The sequence below is a fragment of the Oncorhynchus nerka genome, linkage group LG6 (assembly GCF_034236695.1).
Source record: "Oncorhynchus nerka isolate Pitt River linkage group LG6, Oner_Uvic_2.0, whole genome shotgun sequence".
Taxonomy (NCBI): Eukaryota; Metazoa; Chordata; class Actinopteri; order Salmoniformes; family Salmonidae; genus Oncorhynchus; species Oncorhynchus nerka.
The window spans coordinates 21,530,635-21,551,617 of record NC_088401.1 but is presented as its reverse complement, the minus strand read 5'-3'; the positions used below and the strand labels follow the sequence as shown (position 1 = coordinate 21,551,617).

The following is a 20,983-nucleotide window of genomic DNA, read 5'->3' as shown; positions in this document are numbered from 1 at the left end:
CCAGGCCCTGCATGTCCCCAGGCACCCTCATTTGTTGACTTCTGTGATCGAAAAAGCTTTGGATTCATGCATGTCAACATCAGAAGCCTCCTCCCTAAGTTTGTTTTACTCACTGCTTTAGCACACTCTGCTAACCCTGATGTCCTTGCCGTGTCTGAATCCTGGCTCAGGAAGGCCACCAAAAATTCAGAGATTTCCATACCCAACTATAACATCTTCCGTCAAGATAGAACTGCCAAAGGGGGAGGAGTCGCAGTCTACTGCAGAGATAGCCTGCAAAGTAATGTCATACTTTCCAGGTCCACACCCAAACAGTTCGAACTACTAATTCTGAAAATTACTCTCTCCAGAAATAAGTCTCTCACTGTTGCCGCCTGCTACCGACCCCCCTCAGCTCCCAGCTGTGCCCTGGACACCATTTGTGAATTGATTGCCCCCCATCTAGCTTCAGAGTTTGTTCTGTTAGGTGACCTAAACTGGGATATGCTTAACACCCCGGCAGTCCTACAATCTAAGCTAGATGCCTTCAATCTCACACAAATCATCAAGAAACCCACCAGGTACAACCCTAACTCTGTAAGCAAGGGCACCCTCATAGACGTCATCCTGACCAACTGGCCCTCCAAATACACCTCCGCTGTCTTCAACCAGGATCTCAGCGACCACTGCCTCATTGCCTGTATCCGCTACAGTGCCGCAGTCAAACGACCACCCCTCATCACTGTCAAACGCTCCCTAAAACACTTCTGTGAGCAGGCCTTTCTAATCGACCTGGCCCGGGTATCCTGGAAGGACATTGACCTCATCCCGTCAGTTGAGGATGCCTGGTCATTCTTTAAGAGTAACTTCCTCACCATTTTAGATAAGCATGCTCCGTTCAAAAAATGCAGAACTAAGAACAGATACAGCCCTTGGTTCACTCCAGACCTGACTGCCCTCGACCAGCACAAAAACATCCTGTGGCGGACTGCAATAGCATCGAACAGTCCCCGCGATATGCAACTGTTCAGGGAAGTCAGGAACCAATACACGCAGTCAGTCAGGAAAGCTAAGGCCAGCTTCTTCAGGCAGAAGTTTGCATCCTGTAGCTCCAACTCCAAATAGTTCTGGGACACTGTGAAGTCCATGGAGAACAAGAGCACCTCCTCCCAGCTGCCCACTGCACTGAGGCTAGGGAACACGGTCACCACCGACAAATCCATGATTATCGAAAACTTCAACAAGCATTTCTCAACGGCTGGCCATGCCTTCCGCCTGGCTACTCCTACCTCGGCCAACAGCTCCGGCCCCCGCAGCTCCTCGCCCAAGCCTCTCCAGGTTCTCCTTTACCCAAATCCAGATAGCAGATGTTCTGAAAGAGCTGCAAAACCTGGACCCGTATAAATCAGCTGGGCTTGACAATCTGGACCCTCTATTTCTGAAACTATCCGCCGCCATTGTCGCAACCCCTATTACCAGCCTGTTCAACCTCTCTTTCATATCGTCTGAGATCCCCAAGGATTGAAAGCTGCCGCAGTCATCCCCCTCTTCAAAGGGGAGACACCCTGGACCCAAACTGTTACAGACCTATATCCATTCTGCCCTGCCTATCTAAGGTCTTGAAAGCCAAGTCAACAAACAGGTCACTGACCATCTCGAATCCCACCGTACCTTCTCCGCTATGCAATCTGGTTTCCGAGCCGGTCACGGGTGCACCTCAGCCACACTCAAGGTACTAAACGACATCATAACCGCCATCGATAAAAGACAGTACTGTGCAGCCGTCTTCATCGACCTTGCCAAGGCTTTCGACTCTGTCAATCACCATATTCTTATCGGCAGACTCAGTAGCCTCGGTTTTTCGGATGACTGTCTTGCCTGGTTCACCAATTACTTTGCAGACAGAGTTCAGTGTGTCAAATCGGAGGGCATGTTGTCCGGTCCTCTGGCAGTCTCTATGGGGGTGCCACAGGGTTCAATTCTCGGGCCGACTCTTTTCTCTGTGTATATCAATGATGTTGCTCTTGCTGCGGGCGATTCCTGATCCACCTCTACGCAGACGACACCATTCTATACACTTTCGGCCCGTCATTGGACACTGTGCTATCTAACCTCCAATCGAGCTTCAATGCCATACAACACTCCTTCCGTGGCCTCCAACTGCTCTTAAACGCTAGTAAAACCAAATGCATGCTTTTCAACCGATCGCTGCCTGCACCCGCATGCCCGACTAGCATCACCACACTGGATGGCTCCGACCTTGAATATGTGGACACCTATAAGTACCTAGGTGTCTGGCTAGACTGCAAACTCTCCTTCCAGACCCATATCAAACATCTCCAATCGAAAATCAAATCAAGAGTCGGCTTTCTATTCCGCAACAAAGCCTCCTTCACTCACGCTGCCAAGCTTACCCTAGTAAAACTGACTATCCTACCGATCCTCGACTTCGGCGATGTCATCTACAAAATTGCTTCCAACACTCTTCTCAGCAAACTGGATGCAGTTTATCACAGTGCCATCCGTTTTGTCACTAAAGCACCTTATACTACCCACCACTGCGACTTGTATGCTCTAGTCGGCTGGCCCTCGCTACATATTCGTCGCCAGACCCACTGGCTCCAGGTCATCTACAAGGCCATGCTAGGCAAAGCTCCGCCTTATCTCAGCTCACTGGTCACGATGGCAACACCCATCCGTAGCACGCGCTCCAGCAGGTGTATCTCATTGATCATCCCTAAAGCAAACACCTCATTCGGCCGCCTTTCGTTCCAGTACTCTGCTGCCTGTGACTGGAACGAATTGCAAAAATCACTGAAGTTGGAGACTTTTATCTCCCTCACCAACTTCAAACATCAGCTATCTGAGCAGCTAACCGATCGCTGCAGCTGTACATAATCTATTGGTAAATAGCCCACCCATTTTCACCTACCTCATCCCCACAGTTTTTATTTATTTACTTTTATGCTCTTTTGCACACCAATATCTCTACCTGTACATGATCATCTGATCATTTATCACTCCAGTGTTAATCTGCAATATTGTAATTATTCGCCTACCTCCTCATGCCTTTTGCACACATTGTATATAGACTCCCCTTTTTTTCTCTACTGTGTTATTGACTTGTTAATTGTTTACTCCATGTGTAACTCTGTGTTGTCTGTTCACACCGCTATGCTTTATCTTGGCCAGGTCGCAGTTGCAAATGAGAACCTGTTCTCAACTAGCCTACCTGGTTAAATAAAGGTGAAATAAAAAAATAAAAAAATATTATCTAGCGTGTCATGCGTATAATCTGACTGAACATACAAGTATCTGACTGAGCGGTGGTAGGCAGAAGCAGGCGCATAAACATTCATTCAAACAGCACTTTTGTGCGTTTTGCCAGCAGCTCTTCGTTGTGTGTCAAGCATTGCACTGTTTTGACTTCAAGCATATCAACTCCCGAGATGAGGCTGGTGTAACCGAAGTGAAATGGCTGGCTAGTTAGCGTGCGCTAATAGCATTTCAAACGTCACTCGCTCGCTCTGAGCCTTGGAGTGGTTGTTTCCCTTGCTCTGCATGGGTAACGCTGCTTCGAGGGTGGCTGTTGTCGTTGTGTTGCTGGTTCGAGCCCAGGGAGGAGCAAGAAGAGGGACGGAAGCTATACTGTTACACTGGCAATACTAAAGTGCCTATACGAACATCCAATAGTCAAAGGCTAATGAAATACAAATGGTAGAGAGAAATAGTCCTATAATTCCTATAATTCCTACAACCTAAAACTTCTTATCTAGGAATATTGAAGACTCATGTTAAAGGAAACACCAGCTTTCATATGTTCTCATGTTCTGAGCAAGGAACTTAAACGTTAGCTTTCTTACATGACGAATATTGCACTTTTACTTTCTTCTCCAACACCTTGTTTTTGCATTATTTAAACCAAATTGAACATGTTTCATTATTTATTTGAGGCTAAATTGATTTTATTGATGTATTATATTAGTGTTAAAATTAGTGTTCATTCAGTATTGTTGTGTAATTGTCATTATTACAAATAAAATTTTAAAAAATCAAAATTGGCTGATTAATCAGTATCGGCTTTTTTGGTCCTCCAATAATCGGTATCGGTGTTGAAAAATCATAATCGGTCGACCTCTAGATGAGACTCCCACTAGAATGATGTAGTTAATGTAATACAAAGGGAGCGGTCAGTACTTGGCTCTGTGAAAAGCAGGCGGTGTCCCAAATGGCACCCTTTTTCCTAAATAATAATAATAGTCCCCATGGGCCATGGTCAAAAGTAATGCACTACATAGGGAATAGGGTGCTATTTGGGACACAAGGCCCTTGCTTGAATCACACCCTTGACATTGAGGCAAGAGCTCCCATTGTCTGGAGTGGTAGAGAGAAAAATAAAAAAAAGGTGCTGAAGTTCCAATCACACTGAAACACACACAACACCATAGCCTCAGCTGCACTGGCTAGATCGAGAGACAGGGTAGATGTAGAAAGCAAGAGAGAAGACCGGAGAGAGGGAGGGAGAGAAAGTGAGATAGGACCAGTAGTGAAATAATAGAGCCAACAGGATATAAAGTGTGAAAAAGGGGCTTAGTCAAAACTCATCTGACTGAGCGACCCCCCCCATCTCGTCTCCGCCTCTCTAGAACACATCCCCGTCATCACCCAGTCCCAGGCATTCAGCCTATATGTGCCCAAGGAGAGACCTTCCACCTCTTCTCCTATGAGCAGCACAGAAATAGAGGGCAGGGGAGGGGGAATGGGAGGGAGGGAACGAACAAGACAGAGAAATAGGTAAGGCAGACAGTCGTGAGACACAGACCGGTGTGCAATAACCAATCAGAACTGCAGTAGGCCTATATGCAAATAGACCTATATGCAAATATGGATTTGTGCCACTCAATTGAACTGGACTGTGTTAACAGCATGAACAGATGTGCTTGTTTTGAGATCAAAGGAAGAGCTATATGTAGCGAGTACGCACATTGAATCATTTTACTCTTATATTCACCAAAATACTTATTTTCCACCATAATTTGCAAATAAATTCATTAAAAATGATACAATGTGATTTTCTGGAGAAAAAAATGATAATTCTGTCTGTCATAGTTGAAGTGTACCTATGATGACAATTACAGGCCTCTCATCTTTTTAAGTGGGAGAACTTGCACAATTGGTGGCTGACTAAATACTTTTTTGCCCCACTGTATGCGCGCACACACACTGATGCGTTTGCATACATGCATGTGCATCCCGCTTGCACACACACAATCCCTCATATCCTCCTCTTACACACACACACACACACACACACAAAAAAAGGCATTGGAGAAGGGTGATGGGGTGGCTACAGGGAGAGGAGGAGAAAGGGGGAAATCACAACAAATCCACGCCGCAATTCATCTGGGTGCCAAGCGGGTTGGGAACAGGGTCCATTTTCATTAGGCCCGGTAATAACGCCTTCGAGGGAAATCAGATTGGCTTTTAGCTGGTGGGGCCAGCCCATGATAGGTCACCAGCTGGTTCTGTGAATACAGGAAGCCAGTAATTGATGCATTTCTCTCCCACCACTCGCTGCCTGGCTCAGAGAGATGGAGTGGATGGAAGGGATTCAGACAATGTGTGGACCTTCCGTTTGAGTATCGGCAGAATTTAACTGCATCCTCCAAAAACACTTCACAAAACCCCAAACCCAATTAGTTATTGTCCAGAAAATGTGATCAGGCCAGTTTGCTTGAGCCAAATCGTCAACAAGACTACAGCACTATTCCACATAGTCAACAACAAGACTACAGCACTATTCCACATAGTCAGGTAGACAATGACCCTATTACACAGTCAACATTACTACAGCACATAGTCAACAGTCAAAAAGACCACAACTATTTTCCAGTCAACAAGAACACAACTAAGTCAAAGACTACAGCACTGTTCCATAGTCAACACAACAACATGTTTACACACTAATGCAAAGACTACACGACTATTCCACAGTCAACAACTAGACTACAGCATTATTCCAGAGTCATCAACTAGACCACAGCACTATTCCACAGTCAGCTAGACCACAACACTTTTCCACATTGTCAGCAAGACTACAATACTATTCCACATAGTCAACAAGACTACAACAACATTCTACAAAATCAACTGGACCAGTGGTTCCCAAACTTTTTATTGTCCCGTACACCTTCAAACATTCAACCTCCAGCTGCGTACCCCCTCTAGCACCAGGGTCAGCGCAATCTCAAATGTTGTTTTTTGCCATCATTGTAAGCCTGCCACAAACACACTATACAATACATTTAGTAAACATAAGAATGAGTGTGAGTTGTCACAACCCGGCTTGGGGTAAGTGACAAAAAGCTCTTATAGGACCAGGTCACAAATAATGATCATCGATAATTTTGCTCTTTATTTAGCCATCTTACATATAAAACCTTATTTGTTGAATTTAAAAAATGTGAATAACTCACCACAGGTTAATGAGAAGGGTGTGCTTGAAAGGATGCACATAACTCTGCAATGTTGGGTTGTATTGGAGAGTGTCAGTCTAAAATCATTTTCCACACACAGTCCACATTTAGTTTTCATGCTAGTGAGGGTCAAGAGTCCACTCTCACATAGGTAGGTGGTTGCAACGGGCATCAGTGTCTTAACAGCACGATTTGCCAAGGCAAGAAACTCTGAGCGCAGCCCAATCCAGAAATCTGGCAGTGGCTTCTGATTAAATTACATTTTCACAGAACCCCTTGTTGCAATTTCGATGAGGCTCTCTTGTTCAGATATCGATAAGTGGACTGGAGGGAGGGCATGAAAGGGATAACGAATCCAGTTGTTTGTGTTGTCTGTTTTGGGAAAGTACCTGCGTAATTGCACACCCCCAGCTAACTCAGGTGCTTCGCTATATCACATGAGACATTGTCCGTAAGCTCGAGTTCATTTGCACACAAAAAAATCCTACAACAATGGAAAGACCTGTGTGTTGTCCTTGTTAATGCAGACAGAGAAGAGCTCCAACTTTTTAATAATAGCCTTAATTTTGTCCTGCACATTGAATATAGTTGGAGAGTCCCTGTAATCCTAGATTCAGATTATTCAGGCGAGAAAAAACAATCACCCAGATAGGCCAGTCGTGTGAGAAACTCGTCATCATGCAAGCGGTCAGACAAGTGAAAATTATGGTCAGTAAAGAAAACTTTAAGCTTGTCTCTCAATATTGTAAAAAAACGTTCAATACTTTGCCCCTTGATAACCAGCGCACTTCTGTATGTTGTAAAAGTGTTACATGGTCGCTGCCCATATCATTGCAAAATGCAGAAAATACACGAGAGTTCAGGGGCCTTGCTTTAACAAAGTTAACCATTTTCACTGTAGTGTCCAAAACGTCTTTCAAGCTGTCAGGCTTTCCCTTGGCAGCAAGAGCCTCTCGGTGTATGATGCAGTGTACACAAGTGGCATCGGGAGCAACTGCAACTGCACGCACGTTACCACTCCATTATGTCTCCATCATGGCTTTTGTGCCATCAGTACAGAAACCAACGCATCTTGACCACTGATGTCACAATACTTTAAAATATCCTCTCATGTTGTCCTGGTTTCCTTAATTGACCCACCATAAACGTAACGGACATATACCAGGAGCTGTGCCATGCCCACCACGTCTGTTGACTCATCCAGCTGTAAAGCATAGAATTCAGGGGCTTTTATGCAAAGCAGTAATTGTTTCAAACCATCTCCTGCCATGTCACTGATGCGTCGTGAAACAGTGTTGTTTGATGAAGGCATTGTCTGTATATTTTTTTGGGCCTTTTCCCCGAGTGTCGTCCCAGCCATATCCGCGGCAGCAGGAATAATTAAGTCCTCCACAATAGAATGTGGCTTGCATGTCCTAGCCACTCGGTAGCTCACCATATAAGACGCTTCTAGCCCCTTCTTATTAATGGTATCTGTTGCTTTTATATAGTCTTACTACTTGAAAGTCGTCTTTATTCTCGCTCAAAAAACTCCTGTGGCCTATTTTTCAAATGCTCATGTTTCAGTTCTAAATGTCCGCGCAAGAGTGAAGGTTTCCCGCGAGAGAGTAACGGTTAATGTGATTGGTTGTTAATTATTTGACTAGGCTACCTGTATTAAACATTGTGTTATTTCGAAGAACACTAGATGGCTTGATTTCATTTTTGGCAGTGAAACAAGGCTCCTCAGGCAAGAGAGAAAAAACTCACCCAAATGTATAGCCCAGTTGGAAAATATAATAGCACTGTTTGAAAATGTGCAGATTATTATTTTTAATAAAATTGTTATTTGTTAAAATGTGAATCACATTTTTATTTGGCGTACCCCCGACGGCATTGCGGGTACCCCTGTTTGGGAATACCTGAACTATGCAGCACTAGTCTATAGTCGTCGTCAATAACGAGACTACAGCACTAGTCCATAGTCGTCAACAACGAGACTACAGCACTAGTCCATAGTCGTCAACAACGAGACTACAGCACCAGTCCATAGTCGTCAACAACGAGACTACAGCACCAGTCCATAGTCGTCGTCAACAACTAGACTACAGCACCAGTCCATAGTCGTCGTCAACAACTAGACTACAGCACCAGTCCATAGTAGTCGTCAACAACGAGACTACAGCACCAGTCCATAGTCGTCGTCAACAACGAGACTACAGCACCAGTCCATAGTCGTCGTCAACAACGAGACTACAGCACTAGTCCATAGTCGTCGTCAACAACGAGACTACAGCACTAGTCCATAGTCGTCGTCAACAACGAGACTACAGCACTAGTCCATAGTCGTCGTCAACAACGAGACTACAGCACTAGTCCTTAGTCGTCGTCAACAAGGAGACTACAGCACTAGTCCATAGTCGTCGTCAACAACGAGACTACAGCACTAGTCCATAGTCGTCGTCAACAACGAGACTACAGCACTAGTCCATAGTCGTCGTCAACAACGAGACTACAGCACTAGTCCATAGTCGTCGTCAACAACGAGACTACAGCACTAGTCCATAGTCGTCGTCAACAACGAGACTACAGCACTAGTCCATAGTCGTCGTCAACAACGAGACTACAGCACTAGTCCATAGTCGTCGTCAACAACTAGACTACAGCACTAGTCCATAGTCGTCGTCAACAACGAGACTACAGCACCAGTCCATAGTAGTCGTCAACAACGAGACTACAGCACCAGTCCATAGTAGTCGTCAACAACGAGACTACAGCACTAGTCCATAGTCGTCGTCAACAACTAGACTACAGCACTAGTCCATAGTCGTCGTCAACAACGAGACTACAGCACTAGTCCATAGTCGTCGTCAACAACGAGACTACAGCACTAGTCCAGTCGTCGTCAACAACGAGACTACAGCACTAGTCCATAGTCGTCGTCAACAACGAGACTACAGCACTAGTCCATAGTCGTCGTCAACAACGAGACTACAGCACCAGTCCATAGTCGTCGTCAACAACTAGACTACAGCACCAGTCCATAGTCGTCGTCAACAACGAGACTACAGCACCAGTCCAACAACGAGACTACAGCACCAGTCCATAGTAGTCGTCAACAACGAGACTACAGCACCAGTCCATAGTAGTCGTCAACAACGAGACTACAGCACCAGTCCATAGTCAACAACTAGACTACAGCACTAGTCCATAGTCGTCGTCAACAACGAGACTACAGCACTAGTCCATAGTCGTCGTCAACGAGAACAGCAGTCCGTAGAGACTACAGCACCAGTCCGTAGTCGTCGTCAACAACTAGACTACAGCACTAGTCCGTAGTCGTCGTCAACGAGACTACAGCACCAGTCCATAGTCGTCGTCAACAACGAGACTACAGCACCAGTCCATAGTCGTCGTCAACAACGAGACTACAGCACCAGTCCATAGTCGTCGTCAACAACAAGACTACAGCACTAGTCCATAGTCGTCGTCAACAACGAGACTACAGCACTAGTCCATAGTCGTCGTCAACAACTAGACTACAGCACTAGTCCGTAGTCGTCGTCAACAACTAGACTACAGCACTAGTCCGTAGTCGTCGAGAGACTACAGCAACGAGACTAGACTACAGCACCAGTCCGTAGTCGTCGTCAACAACGAGACTACAGCACCAGTCCATAGCGTCAACAACGAGACTACAGCACCAGTCCATAGTCGGTCAACAACGAGACTACAGCACCAGTCCGTAGTCGCCGTCAACAACGAGACTACAGCACAGTCCGTAGTCGTCAACAACGAGACTACAGCACCAACAACGAGACTACAGCACCAGTCCATAGTCGTCGTCAACAACGAGACTACAGCACCAGTCCATAGTCGTCGTCAACAACGAGACTACAGCACCAGTCCATAGTCGTCGTCAACAACGAGACTACAGCACTAGTCCATAGTCGTCGTCAACAACTAGACTACAGCACTAGTCCATAGTCGTCGTCAACGAGACTACAGCACTAGTCCATAGTCGTCGTCAACAACTAGACTACAGCACTAGTCCATAGTCGTCGTCAACAACGAGACTACAGCACTAGTCCATAGTCGTCGTCAACAACGAGACTACAGCACCAGTCCATAGTCGTCGTCAACGAGACTACAGCACTAGTCCATAGTCGTCGTCAACAACGAGACTACAGCACTAGTCCATAGTCGTCGTCAACAACTAGACTACAGCACCAGTCCATAGTAGTCGTCGTCAACAACGAGACTACAGCACCAGTCCATAGTAGTCGTCGTCAACAACGAGACTACAGCACCAGTCCATAGTAGTCGTCGTCAACAACGAGACTACAGCACTAGTCCATAGTCGTCGTCAACAACGAGACTACAGCACTAGTCCATAGTCGTCGTCAACAACGAGACTACAGCACTAGTCCATAGTCGTCGTCTACAACGAGACTACAGCACTAGTCCATAGTCGTCGTCTACAACGAGACTACAGCACTAGTCCATAGTCGTCCTCAACAACGAGACTACAGCACCAGTCCATAGTCGTCGTCAATAACGAGACTACAGCACCAGTCCATAGCCATCAACAACGAGACTACAGCACTAGTCCATAGCCATCAACAACGAGACTACAGCACTAGTCCATAGCCATCAACAACGAGACTACAGCACTAGTCAATACTCATCAACTAGACTACAACACCATTCCGCATAATCAACAAGACAATAACCCTATTACAGTCAACAGTACTACAACACTACTCCATAGTCAACAAGACTACAACACTATCCCACAGTCAACAACACTATTCTGATAGTCAACAAGACTACAACACTATTCCACAGTCAACTAGACAATAACACTATTCCACAGTCAACAGTACTACAACACTAATCAGTCAGACTACAGCACTATTCCAGAGTCAACAAGACTTCAACAATATTCCAGATAATCAACAAGACTACAGCCCTATTCCAGAGTCAACAACATTACAATACCATTCCACATAGTCGACAACAAGACTACATACATCCATATTCCATATTCAATAAGACTTTAGCCCTATTCCACATAGTCAACAACAAGACTATAGGACTATTCCACAGTCTTCTGACTACAGGACTATTCCATATACTCAACTAGACTAGGGATGGGCATAAATAATAGAGTACTGGAACGGATGTCAAAGCCCTTATCTTCAACCAGAGATGGAAATGTTGTCTTGAAAACAACATTAATTTGCTTTGACTTCAGTGTTCCATTTGTACATGTGCATACGCAGGGCGACAAATAAACCAAGACAAGCGTCACACAGTTCTACCAAAATCCCCTCAGTGTTTCACTCACTCGTGTTCCCGACCGCTCCCTCTACACAAGCTGAAGCTGTGCTGAGTGCGCTCACAAACTCCTGTTAGACCTACAGAAATAAATGCCTATCTGATGGGATACACAAACTAAATTCCTTGCCAAATGATCACAGTTTTATCAGAAATTCTAAATGGACTGGTTGACTAAAGGGAATTGCGTTCCAAGCCCTGCCATTTTGGAATAACTGTGTCCCATCTATTTTTCGCTTAGGCTCATTTGCGAACTGCTAGTGCCATTTAGTCTATAACCACCCTAAACATAGACAGTGAAAATGTGTAAAAATACAGTTGAAGTCAAAAGATCACATACACCTTAGCCAACTACATTTAAACTCAGTTTGTCCACAATTCCTGACATTTAAACAGAGTAAAAATCCCTCCTCTTAGGTCAGTTAAGATCACCACTTTTTTTAAAGTGTGAAATGTCAGAATAATAGTAGAGAGAATGATTTATTTCAGCTTTTATTTCTTTCATCATATTCCCAGTGGGTCAGAAGTTTACATACACTCAATTTGTATTTGGTAGCATTGCCTTCAAATGGTTTAACTTGGACAAATGTTTCAGGTAGCCTTCCACAAGCTTCCCACAACAAGTGGGGTGAATTTTGGCCCATTCCTCCTGACAAAGCTGGTGTAACCGAGTCAGGTTTCTAGGCCTCCTTGCTCCCACACACTTTTCAGTTCTGCCCACAAATGCTCTATAGGATTGAGGTCAGGACTTTGTGATGGCCACTCCAATACCTTGACTTTGATGTCCTGAAGCCATTTTGCCACAACTTTGGTAGTATGCTTGGGGTCATTGTCCATTTGGAAGACCCATTTGCGACCAAGCTTTAACGTCTCTAGGATAGGGGGCAGCATTTGGAATTTTGGATGAAAAGCATGCCCAAATTCAACTGTCTGCTACTCATCCCCAGAAGATAAGATATGCATATTATTATTAGATTGGATAGAAAACACCCTGAAGTTTCTAAAACTGTTTGAATCATGTCTGTCAGTATAACAGAACTTATGTAGCAGGCGAAACCCAGAGGACAAACTATTTTTTATTTTTTATTTGAGGTCCCTCTTTCCAATTTTTCATTGGGAATCCAGATTTCTAAGGGACTTGCTTGCAGTTCCTACTGCTTCCACTGGACGTCACCAGTCTCTGGAAATTGCTTGAGGTTTTTCCTTTGTGTAATGAAGAAGTAGCCCTGTTCAAAACGAGGGTCACTTAATGTGTACTCTTTGATAGAGGCGCATGACCAGAAACATAGCGTCAGTTTATTTTCTTCCTGTATTGAACACAGATCATCCAGTCTTCAATTTTATCGATTATTTACTTTAAAAAATACCTAAAGTTGTATTACAAAAGTAGTTTGAAATGTTTTGGCAAAGTTTACAGGTAACTTTTGAGATATGTTCTAGTCACGTTGTGCAAGTTGGAACCGATGTTTTTCTGGATCAAACGCGCCAAATAAATTGACATTTTGGATAAAAATGGATGGAATTAATCGAACAAAAATGACCATTTGTGATGTTTATGGGACATATTGGAGTGCCAACAGAAGAAGTTCATCAAAAGTAAGGCATGATTTATATTTAATTTGGTATCTTACATGTTTGATTTTTATAGGAATTTATTTGAATTTGGCGCTCTGCATTTTCTCTGGCTTTTGGCCAAGTGGGACGCTAACGTCCCACACATCCCAGAGAGGTTAACTTCCTGACTGATGTCTTGAGATGTTGCTTCAATATATCCACATAATTTTTCTGCCTCATGATGGCATCTACTATTTTGTGAAGTGCACCAGTCCCTCCTGCAGCAAAGCACCTCCGCAACATGATGCTGGCACCCCCATGCTTCACGGTTGGGATGGTGTTCTACGGCTTGCGAGCTTGCCCCTTTTTCCTCCAAACATAACGATGGTCATTATGGCCAAACAGTTATATTTTTGTTTCATCAGACAAGAGGACATTTCTCCAAAAGGTACAATCTTTGTCCCCATGTGCTGTTGCAAACTGCAGTCTGGCTTTTTTATGGCGGTTTTGGAGCAGCGGCTTCTTCCTTGCTGAGCGGCCTTTCAGGCTATGTCGATATAGGACTCGTTTTACTGTGGATATAGATACTTTTGTACCCGTTTCCTCCAGCATCTTCATAAGGTCCTTTGCTGTTGTTCTGGGATTGATTTGCACCGTTCGCACAAAAGTACGTTCATCTCTAGGAGACAGAACGCGGCACCTTCCTGAGCGGTGTGAAGGCACATGGTGTTACATACTATTGTTTGTACAGATGAACATGGTACCTTCAGGCGTTTGGAAATTGCTCCCAAGGATGAACCAGACTTTTTCATCTTTTTTCTGAGGTCTTGGCTGATTTCTTTTGATTTTCTCATGATGTCAAGCAAACAGGCACAGAGTTTGAAGGTAGACCTTGAAATACATCCACTGGTGCACCTCCAATTGACTCAAATTATGTCAATTAGCCTATCAAAAGCTTCTAAAGCCATGACATAATTTTCTGGAATTTTCCAAGCTGTTTAAAGGCACAGTCAACTTAGTGTATTTAAACTTCTGACCCACTAGAATTGTGATACAGTGAATTATAAGTCAAATAATCTGTCTGTAAACAATTGTTGGAAAAATTACTTGTGTCATGCACAAAGTAGACGTCCTAACCAACTTGCCAATTAACAATACATTTTTGGAGTGGTTGAAAAACTAGTTTTAATGACTCTAACCTAAGTGTATGTAAACTACCGACTTCAACTGTAGGTAAATGACAGCTGTACAGAGCTGTGTGTTTCTTACCCATAGTGGGTTCTGGTTCTGGTTCTGTGGATTCCTGGATGGGGCTGGCCGGGGTTTCCACCATGTCGCTCTCCACCTGCTTACAGACGGTGCAGATGTAGTCGGCCTGTGGGTGGAGGTCCATGTTGCCCCCTGCCTGTATCTCACACTCACCATGAAGCCACCTGAGAGAGAACCATCAAACACAATTAAATAAACAAACAGCTTTACTTTACTGCCACCTGACGTGACTAAGATGACGCAAGAAATACTTATGACTGGAACGTACCACAATCACATGCTTCATCATAACAGTCAAGATTTAATTTTCATACATGTGAAGCTGGTTTTCAACTCAGTAAGTCATTCCTTACACCAGGAATAGTTATTTGACATCCACCCCAAAGCATTAAGCATGAAACAACATTCTAGCCAGGAAGGTTGGGCTCATCATCAGTCAGTAAGCCTTCATGGCAGGGACTCTAAGCCTGTGGTTTGTGGGTTTGCTCTCCCAGCTGCGTTTCCCAGTCGCTCACTCTCCTCCACTCTTCCTGCCTTTATTGCCCCCCCACCCACCCCCTGCCTTGCTCCCCCTCGCTTCCTCTGCAATGCTCTCTCCGCCAGTCTCTCCCTTTACCCCCCCCCCCCCTCTACCCCCACCCTACTCTTCCCTGTCACCCTGATGCAGGTGTGTTCCAGTGGGGTGCCTGCAGCCTGACTTGTCTCCTGTTCAATTTTCTCTCTGGCTCTCCCTGTCTGCAGTAATTACATTTCTGCGCAGGCACCTTGGCCTGGCAGCCGGCTGTGTCGAGAGGGCCCCCCACGTGAGTGTCCGCAGTCGGCAGAGGGTCATTATGGGGAATTGTGCTTCTCCAGCGACCACTGGCGGACTTACTATTAGGCAGAAGAGGCAATTGCTGAAGGCCTCACATCAAGGGGCCTCATGAGCTGGGCATAAACAAAAATGTTCTCAGCTTGGCTCATTCCAGGGTTTTTCTTTATATTTTCTATATTGTAGAATAATAGTTATGTCTTCACTATGAAATAACACATATGGAATCATGTAGTAACAAAAAAGTGTTAAACAAATAAAAACATTTTTTGAGATTCTTCGATGTTGCCACCCTTTGCCTTGATGACAGATTTGTATTCTCTCAACCAGCTTTATGAGGTAGTGCTGTGAAAAGGTAGGGGTGGTATACAGAAGATAGCCCTATTTGGTAAAAGATCAAGTCCATATTATGTTAAGAACAGCTCAAATAAGCAAAGAGAAAAGACAGTCTATCATTATTTTAAAACATGAAGGTCAGTCAATACGGATCATTTCAAGAACATTGAAAGTTTCTTAAAGTGCAGTCGCAAAAACCATCAAGCGCTATCATGAAACTGGCTCTCGTGACAAGCGCCACAGGAAAGGAAGACCACCACAGGAAAGGAAGACCGCCACAGGAAAGGAAGACCGCCACAGGAAAGGAAGACCTCTGCCGCAGAGAATAAGTTCATTAGAGTTAACTGCACATCAGATTGCGCCCAAATAAATGCTTCACGGAGTTCAAGTAACAGACACATCTCAACATCAACTGTTCAGAGACACAGAGTACGTGAACAGAGGAACTCCGCATGTGTGGTTCCCACCGTGAAGCATGGAGGTGGTGGTGTGATTGTGTGGGGGTGCTCTGCTGGTGACACTGTCAGTGACTTATTTAGAATTCAAGGCACAATTAACCAGCATGGCTACCACAGCATTCTGCAGTGACACGCCAACCCCTCTGGATTGCGCTTAGTGGGACTATCATTTGTTTTTCAGCAGGACAATGACCCAAAACACACCTCCAGGCTGTGTAAGAGCTATTTGACCAAGGAGAGTGATAGAGTGCTGCATCAGATGACCTCGCCTCTACAATCAACCAACCTCAACCCAATTGAGATGGTTTGGGATGAGTTGCAAAGCTGTCATCAAGGCAAAGGGTGGCTAATTTGAAGCATTTCAAATATATTTTGGCAGCAGAGAACTGAAAGGAAAGGCGGCCAAAGGAGTATGACCCTCCAGCATGACAATGTCACCAGCCATACTGCTCGTTCTGTGCATGATTTCCAGCAAGACAGGAATGTCAGTGTTCTGCCATGGCCAGCGAAGAGCCCGGATTTCAATCCCATTGAGCATGACTGGGACCTGTTGGATCGGAGGGTGAGGGCTAGGGTCATTCCCCCCAGAAATGTCTGAGAACTTGCAGATGCCTTGGTGGAAGAGTGGGGTAACATCTCACAGCAAGAACTGGCAAATCTAGTGCAGTCCATGAGGAGGAGATGCCACACCAGATACAGACTGTTACTTTTGATTTTGACCCCCCCTTTGTTTAAGGAAACATTATTCCATTTCTGTAAGTCACATGTCTGTGGAACTTGTTCAGTTTATGTCTGTTGTTGAATCTTATGTTCATACAAATATTTACAAATGTTAAGTTTGCTGAAAATAAACGCAGTTGACAGTGAGGACGTTTCTTTTTTTGCTGAGTTTAAAAAAAATAAAAAAATAAATTTAAAAAAAATATATATATAGCTCCCACGCTGAGGCTCCCACGCTGAGGTCTGTCCAACGCTGGTCCGACCAAGCTGATTCCACACTCCAAGACTGCTTCCATCACGTGGACTGGGACATATTGCGTCAGATAACAATATTGACGAATACGCTGATTCGGTGTGCGAGTTCATTAGAACGTGCGTTGAAGATGTCGTTCCCATAGCAACGATTAAAACATTCCCTAACCAGAAACCGTGGATTGATGGCAGCATTCGCGTGAAACTGAAAGCGCGAACCACCGCTTTTAATCAGGGCAAGGTGTCTGGTAACATGACCGAATACAAACAGTGCAGCTATTCCCTCCGCAAGGCTATCAAACAAGCTAAGCGTCAGTACAGAGACAAAGTAGAATCTCAATTCAACGGCTCAGACACAAGAGGCATGTGGCAGGGTCTACAATCAATCATGGACTACAAGAAGAAATCCAGCCCAGTCACGGACCAAGATGTCTTGCTCCCAGGCAGACTAAATAACTTTTTTGCCCGCTTTGAGGACAATACAGTGCCACTGACACGGCCTGCAACGAAAACATGCGGTCTCTCCTTCACTGCAGCCGAGGTGAGTAAGACATTTAAACGTGTTAACCCTCGCAGGGCTGCAGGCCCAGACGGCATCCCCAGCCGCGCCCTCAGAGCATGCGCAGACCAGCTGGCCGGTGTGTTTACGGACATATTCAATCAATCCCTATACCAGTCTGCTGTTCCCACATGCTTCAAGAGGGCCACCATTGTTCCTGTTCCCAAGAAAGCTAAGGTAACTGAGCTAAACGACTACCGCCCCGTAGCACTCACTTCCGTCATCATGAAGTACATTGAGAGACTAGTCAAGGACCATATCACCTCCACCCTACCTGACACCCTAGACCAGGGGTGTCAAAGTCAAATGGACGGAGGGCCAAATAAAAAAATCAGCTACAAGACGAGGGCCGGACTGTTCGAATGTTCATTGAAAAATTTTTAAATGACGCATATAGTCTAGTGAACCTAATTGAACCTACTGAAAACCTAACAAATATATTACAATATGATCAGATAAATAAAGCAATATTTTCTTATGGCTCTGTCAGTAATCTTTAATTTTCAACAGACACAAAAGACAAATTTCCTTTATATAAATATCCCCATAACATGAACATTAAATGAAAGAAACCGGTATTCAAGGCACCATCAGTAGACTATATTTTCTATTTTAGCAAAAGTGGGCTAAATTTACTTCAAAGAAAAAACAATAATAGCAATTTTCTATCATCCACTCAACTGAAATATTTTTAAAATATAATTGGATTGAAATACAAAAAAATAAAGTGCAAAAATCTATTAATCAAAAACAACACTTTGTTTAAGGAGAAGTAACATGCAGTGAAAACAAATATTAAATTTTAACTTTTAAACTTGAACTGAGTAAAAACTCTAAATATGTGATTGCACAGTAATGTTCACTTGTTTGAGGTTGAGGGTGATACTTGGTGGTGTCCCATCTTTTCCACAAGTTCATCAATGTTCGGGGTAAGGCTCTGAGCTGAAGAAATCCTCAGAATTGAGTGGAGGTGTTCAGCAGTAAGTCGACTTCTGTGTGATGTTTTGTTCAGGTTCATCAAAGAAAACAGTTGTTCACACAGGTATGTGCTGCCAAACATAGACAACGTTTGAGCAGCCTGGATGCGCAGCTGGGGCATTGTGCCGGGAGGAAACGGGCGAACTCCGCAGCACCCACTGCCGCATATTTTGCCCTCAGTGCATCATTGCATTGGAGGTCAATCAACTCCATTTGGAGGTTTGGTGGTGAGCTTTCCACGTCAACAGCAAATGGGTTACCGAGCAGTTCCAACCTGCTTTTTTGTGCTTCAAAGTCAGCAAATCGGCGTCGAAAGTCAGCGGCAAGCATACCTATTTTATCAGCCAACTGTGTGCTCGGGAACGCACTGGTAGAGAGCTTCTCTTTCATGGTCTGGCAGCTGGGAAAGTGGCTCAAATTTTCTTTCCGCATCTGCGTCTCCCACAGAGTCAGTTTGGTTTTAAATGCCTTCACTGTACTGTACATATCAGAGATGACACGATCCCGACCCTGCAGCTGCAAGTTTATTGCATTCAGATGACTCGTAATGTCACACAGAAAAGCCATTTCACACAGAAACATTTCGTCTCGGAGTTGTGTTGTGTCTTTCCCTTTGCTGTCCAAGAACAGACAAATCTCCTCACGAAGCTCGAAACATCTTTGAAGCACCTTTCCCTGGCTTAGCCATCGCACCTCTGTGTGATAAGGCAAATCACCATGCTCCGTTTCTAACTCCGTCAGAAATGCCTTGAACTGGCGGTGATTCAAACCTTTGGCTCTGATAAAGTTAACTGTGCGCGTGATGATGCTCATTACATGCTCCATTTTCAAGGCTTTACCGCACAACGCTTCCTGGTGTATGATACAATGATAAGCTGTCAGCTCACCTGTCGCGTTTTCCTCTTGCATCTTTTCCCGTATCTTCGCCACCAGTCCGCTCCTGTGTCCACACATCGCAGGTGCTCCGTCGGTTGTCAAACCCACGAGTTTTTCCCAAGGCAGCTCCATCTCATTTACACATCTTGACACCTCTTCATACAAATCATGCCCCGTAGTTGTGCCATGCATAGGACGTAAAGCCAAAAACTCCTCTGTCACGCTTAGGTTGGAGTCCACTCCGCGGATGAAAATTGACAACTGGGCAATGTCAGAAATGTCGGTGCTCTCATCCACAGCCAAGGAATATGCAATAAAATCTTTTCCCTTTTTCACAAGCTGCTCTTTTAGATTGATGGACAACTGGTCTACTCTCTCGGCAATGGTGTTTCTGCTCAGACTCACATTTAAAAAGAGTTGCCTTTTTTTCTGGGCAAACTTCGTCACAAACTTTAATCATGCAGTTTTTGATGAAATCCCCCTCCGTAAATGGCCGGGCTGATTTAGCGATCTCTTCTGCCAAAATAAAACTGGCCTTGACAGCAGCCTGGCCTTGTGATTTGGCTTTTTTGAACAGAGCCTGTCGAGATTTGAGGCCTCGTTTTAATTCCTCTGCCTTTTGTAGCCTTTGTTCCATGTCCATATTCTTGTTTTTGTCCGCGTGTTTCTTCGTTTCATAATGTCGTCTCAGATTATACTCTTTCAGTACCGCCACACTTTCTCCACACAGAAGACACACAGGTTTTCCAGCTACCTTCGTGAACATATACTCCGACTCCCACCTTGTTTGAAACCCCGGTTCTCAGTATCCACCTTCCGTTTTGCCATTTTTGATGGGTATCTGAAAGTTAATTTTACTGTGATGCTGACGACTGCTGTGCCAATAAATATTGAAATGAAGCAGCCTACTGCTCGGTGCGTCACCTTTGCATTGTGGGAAATGTAGTATTGGTGCGTGTAAAAGATCTGCGGGCTGCCGGCTTGCTGCGGGCCGGTTCTAATAATAAATCAAGATCATCCCAGGGGCCGTAAAAAACCTTCTTGCGGGCCGGATGTGGCCCGCGGGCCTTGACTCTGACATATGTGCCCTAGACCCACTCCAATTTGCTTACCACCCAAATAGGTCCACAGACGATGCAATCTCAACCACACTGCACACTGCCCTAACCCATCTGGACAAGAGGAATACCTATGTGAGAATGCTGTTCATCGACTACAGCTCGGCATTCAACACCATAGTACCCTCCAAGCTCGTCATCAAGCTCGAGACCCTGGGTCTCGACCCCACCCTGTGCAACTGGGTACTGGACTTCCTGACGGGCCGCCCCCAGGTGGTGAGGGTAGGCAACAACATCTCCTCCCCGCTGATCCTCAACACTGGGGCCCCACAAGGGTG

At 44.8% G+C, this 20,983-nt stretch overlaps 1 protein-coding gene across 1 annotated transcript in view; it reads right to left on the bottom strand.

Annotated features, from left to right (window-relative positions):
- The window catches only part of LOC115131040 (uncharacterized), a 74,935-nt gene that overhangs the window by 15,549 nt on the left and 38,403 nt on the right, over positions 1–20,983 (bottom strand). Inside the window, exon 8 of the mRNA XM_065019057.1 lies at positions 14,598–14,761. Coding sequence (XP_064875129.1) covers positions 14,598–14,761 — 164 coding nt within the window. The remainder of the gene's footprint in view (positions 1–14,597; positions 14,762–20,983) is intronic.